The sequence below is a fragment of the Brachyistius frenatus genome, unplaced genomic scaffold (genome assembly GCF_029030835.1).
Source record: "Brachyistius frenatus isolate BFR_SWC_R1_liver_20210118 unplaced genomic scaffold, ASM2903083v1 Contig_55, whole genome shotgun sequence".
NCBI classification, from domain to species: domain Eukaryota; kingdom Metazoa; phylum Chordata; class Actinopteri; family Embiotocidae; genus Brachyistius; species Brachyistius frenatus.
This window is the reverse complement of record NW_027210654.1, coordinates 241,836-255,898: the sequence shown is the minus strand read 5'-3', so window position 1 is coordinate 255,898 and position 14,063 is coordinate 241,836. Positions and strand designations below refer to the sequence as shown.

Here is a 14,063-nt window from a genome sequence, read left to right as displayed (position 1 = left end):
CTAACCATTAAACCTAGATTTATATGTGTGAGCAACTGGATACATAAATTTCCCCAAGGGAAGCAAACAAGTGTCTGTCTGTCTGTCTGTCTGTCTGTCTGTCTGTCTGTCTGTCTGTCTCTATCTATCTATCTATCTATCTATCTATCTATCTATCTATCTATCTATCTATCTATCTATCTATCTATCTATCTATCTATCTATCTATCTATCTATCTATCTATCTATCTATCTATCTATCTATCTATCTACCTACCTACCTACCTACCTACCTACCTACCTACCTACCTACCTACCTACCTACCTACCTACCTACCTACCTACCTACCTAACTATCTATCTATCTATCTATCTATCTATCTATCTATCTATCTATCTATCTATCTATCTATCTATCTATCTATCTATCTATCTATCTATCTATCTATCTATCTATCTATCTATCTATCTATCTATCTATCTATCTATCTATCTATCTATCTATCTATCTATCTATCTATCTATCTATCTATCTATCTATCTATCTATCAGTTCAATGTGGTGACTTCAGATGCTGGCAGGTAGGAGTTTCTTACCTTTAAAGTTAAGAAACAGCCAGGTTGGTTTATTTTTTTGCACCAAACTAAAATAAATTAAAGAATGCTAAATGGCTGCTGGCTCAAAATTATTTATATTATTATTCATTGCCAGAAGTTTCTTCTCAAATAACTCTGCAAGAATGAATATGAGTGCATTTTTCCAACACAATTCTGTTAGAATATAATCAGAAAAATACAGTTTGAAATAATTACTCTAACAAGCAGATTTGACTTAATGAGGCAGATATATAGTGGCTTCATCAGAAATTTAGCTGTCGACCCTAGCCCGCTATATTCAACCTGACAGGGAGAGTTAGAGGCCACTAGAGTATGATGCATTTTAACCACATTATCACTGGTCAGTTATGAAGTGGCTGTGGGGAACTGGGGTTACCACACAGCATTCCTGATAAACATCCTGTCAATCTTTAACCCAGCACATCTGCCACACACCTTCCTCTCTCATCTGTCAGCCTTCTTTTCTTTTCTTTTTTTTTCCTACACAAGAGAAGATCCACTCCACCAGGCAGACTTCACTCTGAAACATGGCTCGCTCCGGCCAGAACTGCAGCCCACATCAGGAGACAGTCTGGCCCTGGAGTGGAAAATTCAGCCACAATTCAAAGATTATTTTTATCAGTCAAAGCCCCTCTTTCACCACATCAGCCCCTCTGCTTTCACTCCCTCTGTAAAGTTTGCTTACAAAGCAATTGCATGATCAGTGTTGTGCCATGCAATAATATCCTTTATACTTATTTTACAGTAGAAAAACAAAGCTTCTGCTGTGGGTATTTATAGAGCAACCAAATACCCAGCATCCCGTCATACGAGCAGAATTTACAAACACAAGAAGAATTTATAAACACGAGCAGAGTCATAAATATGAACGCTGTAGGAACACAGAGACACTGAGAACAACACAAAGGAAACACCATAATACTGTCTTTTTTATTAACTTGTGGTGACTAGATTTAGAAAGTATGTCTGGTTTGGTATCTCCTGCCCACGTGGACAGACATGAGGTAGAGAGACTGGGACTGCAGCCCAGTGCCTGTGCTCTCACCACAGCACTCACTGGCATCTCCAAGAAAACAGCCATAAAACAGAAAATATCCCCAACACAGATGCTGACATTCCTCACCACCAACCATCAACCCCCCCATTGGAAAAAAAAAAAAAAAAAAAAAAAAGGGGGTCTTTTCTGTTCTCTGCCATACCGCTGATGCATGTGTGTCTGTGAGAGTTTCCTTAATTCAGCGAGGATGGGTTTTAGTAAACGGAAAAAATTTGAAGGTTTCTGTTTCACAGCACTCTCCCAGTAAGGCCGTACAACTGAAAGCAATCATCAGCCCTAAACACATCAAGCTGGGCAGGCTCAGAAGATTTTGAAGGCTTATATAACTGACTTTAAGGGCTTTGACTTCTGGGTACATTTTCATCCACCATTGTGTGATAATGCCTGTTTATTTTTCAGCCTTCGCCGAGGCTGCATGTTTCACCTCGTTCAAACCGGAGACAGAGGGGAAAACAATGTATAATTTTATTAGCAAGGGAAACACAGCAGAAGGAATCTGGCATTTACTCAGCTCGCAGATAAGTGATTACAATCTGGATGACATCAGGTTTAATATTGTGACACCCGGTTAAGAGGTGAGAATTTGAAAGCAAACAGTTGCTTATTTCTTCAATCTTTGTCTTTGTTTCTGCCTCTGTTCTGTTCCCTGCTCCTTCTGGACAGCATGTCAAGTTCACTCTAGCCTTGATCCAGTCACAGAAGCAGCTCGCCTTGATTCACAGGCAATGGGATATACTGTGACCTCTCACATCTGAGCCCGGTCTTACCCGTGACTCACACAGAGCCCTTGTCCTACCTGGTTTATCACCAGTAGTGAAGGATAACACTGGGGAAGCTCCCCCCCCTCCCCCACCTCCCCCCCAAAAGTCTCTGCTGAGGTCTCTTGCCCACTTGACCGTAAAATCTATCAGGATTTATCATCGGAGGTTCACTTTGGTCAGACTGTTATGTAGTAGCAGGCTGTTTCGTAATGCTTACTTTGAACCTCATGGTGAGCTCACCTGCAGGGCATCACAAGCACACACACATGCACACAAACTGAGCCTCTGGTTCTCTTTAAGATAAGATAAGATCAACTTTATTGATTCCACAAAAGGAAACCCAGAGAGCCATGATCACACTGTACTGGGTGTGCAGATGGACAGCAGAAAAGTACGATTATACAACATGTTTGAGAAATTCCTGTGGGCTTTTTGATACTTCTTTTTCCAGGGTGAAAGCTTGTCACCGTAGGAATGCATTTTAACAGTATTAATTCAAGCTGCTGTTTTCTGTCTGTGAGGAAACTAAAAAAAAAAATTAAGAGTCCCTTTTCAAGCCTGCAGGGGGGCAGGAGTTTAATACTCAGAAGATAGATTTTGGGGTAAGAGCTTCTCTTAAAGTAGTTTTACATTGCACATTTGTTTACTGTGTAATCACTGCCTTCATCCTGACAAACACATTTGTCCTATGAACGCTAATGGCAGTGAGAAGAGTAAATAATGTCTTTGTTTGCACAAAATGTAAAGGTTGTTATATTCCCAATCAGTCTTGTTTGTTGATTTTAGGAATATATTTCAATTTTATGGCTTTGAGGGAAGAGTAAAAAGTAAAAGGGATTTTATAAATCTGCATTTTAAACTCTACTTTCTTTTCTATGTTTACAGCTTTCACAGTGTCTGTTTGATTTTCTTACTAAAATCTCTCTAAGCTGTGCCCTCTAGGGACTTGATAAAAACAATGTTCACCTGATTTGCCTTCAGCTACTATCATAAGCTCAAGCGTAATAACCTTAATGGGCTGCGCATAGTGAAATTTCATCAAATTTTGCCTCCAGGCCATATACAGGCTGTCCAATCTCATTTATGAAGGTTGGTGGGGCTGTCAAAGAAAGCGTGAAGGCAAAACTATTATCTTGCAATAACCTACATTTTAATGTGTAGTTCCTTTTTTTGCTAAAAACATACATGTATTGAATTTTCATTAAAGGTAAGGCAGGTTTGGCAGTGAATTGCCATTAACCATAAGGTCTATTACTAAAATTCAAAGGGATTTTAAGATTTTCATCATCATAATTTGGTAGATTGACAGTAAATAAATGTGATAAAAGCCATTATCTCGCTCTTGTTGAATCCACTTTGACTTAAGTCTACATTCATACTCAACACATTCCATTATACACTTTAACTAAGATTTTTTTTTAACATGTTTTTCTCACCTTTCTTACAACCATCTTTTAGAAACTATCATCTTATGTATATATACACGATATTTTTGCAGAGTTGTTAATGTTGGTCAATTCAGTTAAGCGTATTGACGATTTTGACACAGGTGGGCTGTTCATATTGAAATAGGAGCCTGAGGGCAGAAAATCAAATCCAGGACAAAAACAATGAGCAATTATTGACTGAGATACCGAAGCTTCTCAGCTGCACCTGAATGCAGCAACACAGAAAACATTTGTGCCTTTAACCATCACCATAACATAAAAAGAATAACAGTTGTTTAATGTGCTGATTAGATGCACTGCAACTCTGAAAGCAAGCTGTATTTGACACATTGTCTTCTATTTAAGCACAAACTACAATCATTTTGTATCAGTAAAGCAGCTGCCTCCCATCGCTTTTATGGGACAGAAGGGTTTAAGTGCTCCTGAGCTCTCTTAACACGACACACTACAACACGTACGTCAACACATCACAGATGGACGGAGAGTTGTCCTTGGAGAGGGATTTGCACTCTGTGCTCTTTACATTGCATATTCCACAGAAGTCTTCAAACAAGGGGTAGATGGTTAATGAATGAGCTAATGTAAACTAAACTGCCCACAGATAGGCCCCTTCATCTCTTTCTCCTCATCTCCTCTTCCTTTACTTTCATCCACCCGTTTCCTGTACTGTCCTACATGAGTTGGAGTATCCCCCTCAATGTTAACAGTAGGTTCAGTAGCTCCATGTGAGCCTGTGGAATTTCCTCTACAGTTTGCCCGGCAGGTCCCGCTTTTCTCCTGAAGGACCCCAGACACGTGTGCGCCTGTATACATCTCAGAGATCAGGGCAGTGATACTGTAGGGGCTCGGGCACGTGTAAAGACAGGAGAAGGTTTAAGGGGAGAACTGTGAGGTAGTTAGACAGAAATAAAGACAGAAAACCCTCACTTACGGTATGCAGGGGCCGCGTGACTCACTTTGTTGGGAGATTTTATTTGACCTCCACACACCCTGTGGAACAAACACTGGGGACAGACGCACAAACAAAATAACACTGAAGCCGGAAAGCTGTAAACACAAGAATTCATTCACTAAAGCAAACAAATAGCAAACATACAAACATGCCGAGCTTGTGAAATGATTAAACATCATTTCCTTTCTTTCAAATGTGGAAAATATTTTTGTATCCTCTTTAAAATGAGCAACCTTAAAACTAAATCCACATTTGGCGCTATCTTTTCTTGCTGTTTAGTTACAGAGACTCGTGTTAAAAATGTTTCTGCCATCACCCAGAATGTCTGGCTTTAAAGAGCGTCCCTGACACACGTAGCCATTTATGAGGAAACACAGACCTCTTCAGATTTGTCACAGAACAGCAGCAGCAACACAGATCCAAAATGACATGTGGAACCAAATAAACATCACACGGCGAACGTCATGTACACAAATAGCCCACTATGTAAAAATATAAATGTGTGTAAAGCCCACAAATAGACAAAGGCAAGGACATTCACAGGGCTGACATGTTTTCATTTCACCTCCCGGTAAAACTCCAATCAATTTATCTCGGCTGAGCCCTTGAATCTGTTTATTTTAACCCCCAGCAAGGACGTGACAGCCCAAATTATCTGGAGAATAAACACGGTCACTTATGATATTCTGTCGTTCCAATAAATCCTGATGAGCTCGAAAGGAAATAAAGAGCTGATTTTACTCGTTCAGTGACAGCGTTGACTCCCATTTATCACATCCTCAGCTATCAAGAGTTCCTGCTGCGAGACAAATGACACAAACTGAAAAAGTTTCCAACCTCATCAGTGTTCAAAACAGTTTAATCTTTCATGCACAAGGAGCCAAATGAACTCGGAGGATGCATGCAGGGTGAAGAATCCCAGCAAATAGTGCTGATGCTCTCACCATGGTGAGATTCACAGAGATGGCCTCCCCCAGACACATAAAATAAACAGTTATAACTGACATACCACTTTAAGAAAGGAGAGTGACCTGGGTCAGATGAGTGTTTGGGCATTGCTGCCATTCCACGCGTACTCCCTCTTGAGTCAGTGTCAGTCTAGAGTGGAGCTATAGATGTGTATGTTGTGTATTCAACTGCACATGCCAGGTGTATCTGTTTGTCTGCAAGCACATGTGTGAACTCTATACATGTGTGTCTCAGGAAATATGCTGTTTGAATCCTGCTCACTCTGAAAATAAACCACAGGGAGTACAAACAAGAGAGGTAGTCCATGTGCCTCCGTGTTGCAGCGGAGGGGTAGAGGGGTAAAGAAAATGTACTTTCCTGTCTTCCTGTCTGCAGCGGGAACAGAACTCTGACTTCTCAGTGAACTATCCAGCAGAACCCCGACCCTGTGTGTGTGTGTGTGTGTGTGTGTGTGTGTGTGTGTGTGTGTGTGTGTGTGTGTGTGTGTGTGTGTGTGTGTGTGTGTGTGTTTGTGTGTGTGTGTGCAGCGAGGACACAACACCCAGGGTTTAGTTCGTAGGGACTCAGGCCCAGGAAGGAAGCTCGTCCACTGGGGAGACGCCCTCGGGGAGTCAAGGATCTGGAGTTCACTCAAGACAAGCTTATTAAATTCAATACCCACCAGTGGAGAATTATGTGGAGGAACGAGCAGAATCTGAAAGCAAACAGGCATTCTGCAGGACCGTTTAAACATTTGTTTCTTGAAGTCATCAATCAAATTCAACAGAAAAATAAGGTTGTCCAAAATATGAAAAAAATACTATTGTATGACGTTTTCATCGACCCAAAAATCACCAAAAAGTCATGACGTTTTTTTTCGGCCCAAAAAAGTAAAAATACTTAAGACTTTGGTATGTTGTATAAAATATGAAGAAAAAGTCACACCATAGTATGTCGTCCAAACCGTCATACTATAGTATAACTTTTTCATCGACCCAAAAATAACCAAAAAGTCATACTACATACGTCATATGATGGGTTTTTTTCAGCCCAACATTTTTTAAATACTTAATACTTTAGTATGTTGTCTAAAATATGAAGAACTTTGCGTTACTCGTTACTTTTCGTTACTTTGCATTACTTTGCGTTACTTTGCATTACTCGTTACTTTGCGTTACTTTGTGTTACTCGTTACTTTGCGTTACTTCGTTACTTTTCATTACTTTGTAACAGCCCTGCCCTGAAGACCCCTGTGTGGTAATATTGGAAATTACACTTTTCATACTTTCACATTCTACGTCGAGCTGGTTGATCACATGAATGTAAAGTCGGGTCACAATAACAATAAATGATATATTGAGACATTCGTTCGACTTTGTCAATGGGCGTCGCCGTGACGATGCGGCAAAGTCGGATGTTTAAGGTCAAAGGATGCTTGAAACCTCACGAAACGTGTAGCATATATCCGGCGTGGTGAGACGATACATCTGATGTGTTTTGCGAGTGGGCGTGGCCAAACGCCTCGCCAGCGCCCCCTGCTGGAGACAGGAAACGAGACAAAAATAGCAACTTTAAGCGGGGGTACGCGGTCGGCACGCGGGAGTGCGAGGGCCCGTACATGACTGCTTGCAGTTTGAATTTAATGTTAATATAGAAAATCCTGGAGTTTAAAAACACGATTAAGAGGCTGATATACTACTGTATGGACATGGAGGAAAACTATATAATTGTTATTTTGACAGCTGTATGAATGTTGTTTTCTTTGAATAGCACATTTAAAAAAAACTCCAGTAAAATAGTGTATCATGCTTCAGTATTTAGAATTCTAAAGGTGCAGTATTACAGCTTTCACTCATCGGACCAAGATGTTTAGACACTAAACAGGTTTGTTTGTGTGAAAAAAACATTTGCATATTCACATGAATAGTTTTTGAAAATAATCTTTATTATTAAAAATGTACGAGTGGTGCTAAAAAACATTAATTCACAAATCCCTGGAGAAAATGTGTCTTCTGTTATCTAAATCTAACATAATTAGTGCTTTTAAAATCAAAATGCAATAAATGTTTGTTCAGTAACCTGCTGAGGAATTTCATGTGATCGGCAGCTCGGAAGGAATTTTGTTTGGTCGTGATCTTTAAGGCCACTGGGAGAAAAAGCAAGGTCAGAGCCAACATGTAGACTACACAAACACACAAAAACACACATATATATGAATGTCCCAATAGTTCTCTTAAAGACAGAGATACTTCGAAACAGAGATAGTAGTCGCGGAGTGGAAGTCCACAAAACATTATTGCAATAATGTTGCCATCAATTGAAGTAATTCTTAATATTTTAAATTTGGATTTTGTTGCACCAGGGTAAATTGTCCTGGCTGTATTACCATTAAATGCGTATAAAACCAGTGCAAATGAGGCCTCCTTTTAAACAACGATTGTCAACAGGATGCTAAAAGAATTTCATTATCGGTTTGCAATTTGTACCTTCTACCAGCTGGTAGGTAAAGTATGGATAGAGTAGACATAGTAATGGATGCTACAAATAACACATGTACCACTCTTAACTGAAATTACATTCAAACAGAAGTTTAAATTTGATGATTAACTCAAATAATATGACCTATTGTACATGTTATGCATTGATTGCATAATTACCAATGAAAAAATATTATTCCTGACTTAAATCAGTATGTCTGAAGTCCAGGTTATTAGCATTTGGACAGTTACACACATTATTGTTGTTCTTCGGTTTTAGTAGGTTGAAATACATTGATGAATACTACATCAGAGTACCAGGTCTTGTCTTTAATTTGAAAGGAGTTTGTGAGTTATAAAAGAGTGTGCATGATATGAGGCCCTTTAAGCACACAGTGCCCAAATTGCTCAAAAAAGGGGTCAACAGTAATTGGACACTTGGCTAATAAATGTTTGTTGGGCATGTTTGAGTGTCTTTTTTTAGTTAGTTCATGCACAAACGAGTTCACATATGGCCTCTTAGATTGAGATTGAGTTTAGTATAATTAAAAGAGTAAAGGGAATAATAAAACAAAAAAAATCATTATCAAAGGTCCATGATTTGCCAAACTCAACCGTTGGGTACAACAGATGTACACAAGAAAACCAAAAAAAATGCCAAACGTCCTCATAGACCAGAGTGCACGTCTCATGAATTACAGGAGAACCTCCCATTTATGACTGCACAGCAAGTCAAAAGTGCTCTCCAGGATGTAGGGTACATGTTTTTCTGAGGTTTTCCTCGACTGGCCGAGTCAATCACCTGATCTAAATGTGACTGAGCTGCATTCTAGTTGTTGAAGACCAGACTACAGGCAGAGACCTCAGAACAAGGAAGAGCATAAGTTGGCTTCAGTGAAAGCCTAGGAGAACATTATCAGAGAAGATACAACATGTCTGTTGAAGGCTGTGGATTAATAAGGGGAAAGAATCTCCCACAAAATGTTAAATAATGTCTCTGTCCAACTACTTTTGAACCCCCAATCTTTGGGCACCATGTGTGAAAAGGACCACGTCATACCTGTCACAAGTTACATTTATATTATGTAAACCTACTCAGTTAAAGGTCAGACTTTGCACTTTGATATAGAAGTAGAATTATTTTAGTGCAAAAAAAGGTGTAGCTGTCCAAATACTTACGACCTGGACTTTAAATGAGCGAGCATAACATTCTCAACACTGTGGAAAGTGCTGATAGGTATGTTGTTAAGACTCAGGAAGCGAGCTACTGGACCAAAATTATGCAGAAAAGAAATCTGAATTTTATAACAACAAAGCCAAATCCTGCAGCAGCTTGCACCTAAAAGACCAGGGTCGGCGGACATTCATTAAGCCTTGTGATCAAAGGGTTTTCCCAGCCGAGCTCAACATAAAGAGACGTGGTATTTTGTTCTGGTCCCAGCCTGCACAGTCAACTCTTTGTGTCTTACAGAGAGGTTTCCTTGGATTCCATCAAAACAGGCTTGAAAGTCAAGATCTCTGTGAAGGTGTGACCTGAAGAAAGAAGCACAGCGGGGTATTAATCAATAAAACATAACAGCTCTCATTGTCTGCCTCTTTTCCCTCTTTATCCCTCTATTACATCCTCAACACTGATCTTCTTGGCTTCTTTAGATAGCCCGCCTCTGTTTTCTCCCCCTGTCCTTACGTTTCCACTGGTCCAGGGTCAGGTCTGCGTTGTCTAGTGAGTGGTCGTACGGCTGCGCCTCCGTCTCCTCCTCTGGTTCTCTAAACTCAGTGAAGAAAGGCAGCGTGAGAGCCTCTGCAGCCGTTACCCGTCTCTCCGGATCCAGCAATAACATGCGCTCCAGCACAGACACGGCTTAGGGAGGACGGAAAACAGAGGGAGGAAAGAGTCAAAACCGAAAATCATATTTGAGTTTGACTACCAAAATGAAAACATATCAAATCACAGGGATGAGAGTGTCCTACCTTGTGGATTCGTTGTGGCAAAAACCCTCTGAAGGTCTTTCTTTTCCACTTTTGGAAGACTTTTGATGTAGCTTTTGGCCTAAAAGAAGACATGCAGAGAAGACAATACACACACAATAAAATGTGATTCATAAAATGTGACACACAAGGACTGTGTGTTTATGATAAGGATACACCCACAGATTTTTATATTGTGCCCAAAATGTGCACAACAAATTCACATCAGTGTATCTACCCTCAAATGTTTTTTTTCTGAACTCACATCCTCAGATTCCAGTTTTGATACAAATTCCTGAGTTGGCGTTCCTGTGAGCTTCATGATCTCAGTCAGCTGGTCGAGGTCTGAGGAGCAGGGGTCAAGGTTCAAATGTGATTTTTCCATTGGCCGTGTCGCTCTTTCATTAAGATTAAGAGGTGCAAATAATGTGGAATTTCCTGCTGAACTCACAGAGAACAAGACGACGCTCCTCTTGTCTTATAACTGTATAAAGTCTGAAGGTCAGAGTGGTAAAAGGATACGGTCGCTGCCTTTAAAAAGAGGTTTTCCTTGCTGCATCTCCGCCATGATGCAGCCCACTGACCAAATGTCCACTGAGGAAGAGAAACAAATTAATAAACAGCACACATAAAAGACTGTTCAGACATTGCAGGCCTGCGATCAGAAACATGAGAAGCATGCTTCCAAAGAAAAGTAAAAAGACAGGTGTTAAGAGAGCACCACCTAGTGGATAATAATTTCATTGAACGCAGGTGTTTTCTCCACTCCATCTTTGTCACAAAACCAAACTTAACATTGTGGTTTAAAATGTATGTGATGTACTTTGTTTTGCAGTTTAAAGTGCATTTTAATGTGTTTTTAAAATTTGTATTTACACTGAAGTTACTGCAACGTTTTGTCCACTTTCTAGACTCACCATTCACAAACCCATACACAGAACCTGCCACTGAAGAATTATACATGCCATACTTTTGTCTCAACTGACTAACCCAGAATGCACTGCAGCTGCAGGACATGCCACATTTTGTATGGAAACTAATTAAAGGCACAGCTGGATAAACCCATTTTTTTTCTTCCTGCTTATATTCTGAACCTAAAACCATCAGAACAGGTTTCATCCTGTTCTCCGGAGGTTGTAAAGTTCGTTCTGGGAAATGCAGTAAACCTCCTGCTCAAGCAGAAGCCCAGAGTTAAGAGCAAGCGACTACACTAAAACAATTAGCTCCTGCTACTTCATAAAGTAACGCCAGGATTCAGCGCTAATGGTGAGCACCGAACACAACACAGTGATGAAAGATGACAGTACGAGAGTGTTTTCTGCTTAATTAGCGCTACATTACCGGTCTGAGTGTAGTGCATCCAGCTCAGGATGACCTCCGGGGCTCTGTACCAGCGAGTCACCACGTACCCCGTCATCTCGCTGTCTGCCTGCCGAGCTAAACCGAAGTCCAGGATCTGACACGACATGAAAAGAAACGCAGAAGACTCAGGAACAGAAAAAAATAAATCACATGAAGGTCCTGCTGAGGCAACGAGTCTGGCAATAAGACTTCAGAAAAATACACAAGAGGCAATGAAATTCAAGACTTTATCAGTGTATATAGACTCCACTTTAAACCGTACATATGAATACAACATTAATTAAAGATTTTGACGCTAATACACGTAGTGGGTTGAGTTTGTTCGGGTTGTGTGTACGGATATACCTTGAGCTCACAGTCTTGGTTGATGGCGAGATTTCCTGGTTTGAGGTCCTGCAAAAATACGTATTGTAACTGTGAGATTATTCTGAGTCTGTGGCAAAAAAAACCAACAAAACAAGCAACAGCGCAACATAATGGAAGAACCACCAGATCCCTTTTCGCCAAGATTAAACGTATGAACACAATTTAATCTCAAACATACAAACGTGGTGGAAAATACAACTCACCCTGTGAATTATACCAGCAGAATGAATATACTGTAAAACAAAGGAATGTAACATGGATTTAATCAAGTGAACAATTAAGCAAAAGTATTTAAGTATTGGCAACGTTGTATGATCAAAGTAGAGCACTCTACCTTAAGCCCTTTGAGCATCTGATAAACCAAATACTGAATCTTTTCTTCTGACAGCCGTTGCAGCTTCATCAGCTTCCCCAGATCTGTCCCCATGAACGGCATCACCAGATAACTTGAAAAAGAAGACATGATTATAAACTCTTTACAACTGGCCGCTGCTTTCAAACGATTTTGCCGAAAGCTGTGGCACAAACAGAACATGATAATATCACCCTGGTGCTGTCAGAGTAGCAGAGAAGGAACTTACAAATCAAAGAATCTGTCCAGAGAGAGGTCAGCAGTAAAGACATCCAACAGGCCAATCACCTGCAGCACAGGGAAATTATATCACATGTCAAGCAACTTAAATGTGTAGATTCCACGTCGTCGAAGTTGAAAAGTGCACTAAGAGAAAAAGAAAGAGTTGTGCAGTGATCATGTTGTGGCTCACATTCTCGTGTTTCATGTGTTTGAGAAGCCTCAGCTCCCTGTAGGCCCGCTTTGCAAAGATCTCAGACTGGAACGGTCTGTAGAGCTTCTTGATCGCCACCTTGGTTCCTGTTCTGGAGTCCACAGCTGAGCTGAAGGAGAGAATAAACAGTATGAGAAGGCGTGCGAGAAAATGTAAAACATCGGCCATCAACTGATCCTTGGCATGATCAGTATGAGGAAATAATAATCCAGTCCGGAAAGTTCCCTGTGATCAGGGAACTAATTGGCTATATCCTATCCTCAGGTTTGCGTGGGCAAATTAAGTTATTTTCTTGTATTCTGATTAGGAATATTCACTATTGTCCACACTTGTGTGTATGGCCTACAGGCACACTCTCTTGTAACTGCCTTCATTCATCTGTCACAGCCCAGCAATGATTTGTGGCTGCACCAGGCGGCTCAATCTCCAGCTTGTATTCGACCACAATTTGTAAGAGTAGTTCATGTGTTATTAAGTTGTATTGAGTCGCTCGGAGCTGTGTACTTCCCGCCCCCGGAGTTAATCATTGATAACAAAGGGGGCGCATGCTGCGAGGCGCACAAAGGTGCCTGAAAAAGCAGCTTTTCTTTGTTGTGTTGCAGTAAACTTGTCTGAGCGCAGATTTACACCACCAGTGCGCTCCTCATAATTTAGCTGATAGTCCCAGAGATGACTGGAGTTGTCATGATGATTGCGGGGAAGGTGAAGCGGAGGTATCGGTGCAAGTGTCTCCATCATATAAGGAAGTGCAGCAGCGTGTGTTCAGCGGAGCGCAGATAGTTTTCCTTTTGTTTGGCCGTGGCACCGAGCGGCTGGCTGTATGGCACCATCTGTTCCGTCGCCCCTCTTTGTTCACACGTCAACCAGCAGTGCTATTAAGAGTTATTGCTTATTCCAGTTTCGCTGCTCTTACTTACCACACAGTCCCGTACGCCCCGGTCCCCACCTGCCTCAGGTCCCGGTACCGCTCCGGTACTTCCCACGAGGTTTTGTTCACTTCCTGGCGGTAATAGCCGGGTCTGACTCGCATAGTCATCTTAGCAGCTAAAAATCAAACTCTACATACGTGAAAGGTTTTTCTTTGATTCTTGTGTCTCTTCCGGCGCTACGCTACACACCCATTGTTCCAGCTCCCACCTATGCACTCACCCTCGATCATTGCGCAGCTCCGCTGAGGGCGCACCCTGAGGTCGCCTAAAGCCACTCCCGAGTCCTGCTGGAGACCTAGAATTAAAGGTGAAGAGGAGACCGTAACGTAAGTAACACGAGAACAGACTTAAAACATGACTCTGAAACGCGTTGGTAGGAACGCACAATTTGAAAAATAAATACTATGACTTTGA

The 14,063-nt window shown here is 41.0% G+C and overlaps 1 protein-coding gene across 1 annotated transcript; it reads right to left on the bottom strand.

The window, feature by feature from the left end:
• Positions 1–7,686: 7,686 nt before the first annotated feature.
• Positions 7,687–14,016, bottom strand: mapk12a (mitogen-activated protein kinase 12a). The gene is made up of 12 exons (XM_069705244.1): positions 13,638–14,016; positions 12,700–12,829; positions 12,517–12,575; positions 12,270–12,381; positions 12,139–12,168; positions 11,915–11,962; positions 11,549–11,663; positions 10,730–10,801; positions 10,473–10,552; positions 10,211–10,289; positions 9,927–10,100; positions 7,687–9,772 (listed from the first exon to the last, which is right to left on the bottom strand). The coding sequence occupies exons 1-12, from the start codon at positions 13,754–13,756 to the stop codon at positions 9,705–9,707; spliced, it is 1,086 nt and encodes a 361-aa protein (XP_069561345.1). The 5' UTR covers positions 13,757–14,016; the 3' UTR covers positions 7,687–9,704.
• Between the last annotated feature and the right edge of the window lie 47 nt (positions 14,017–14,063).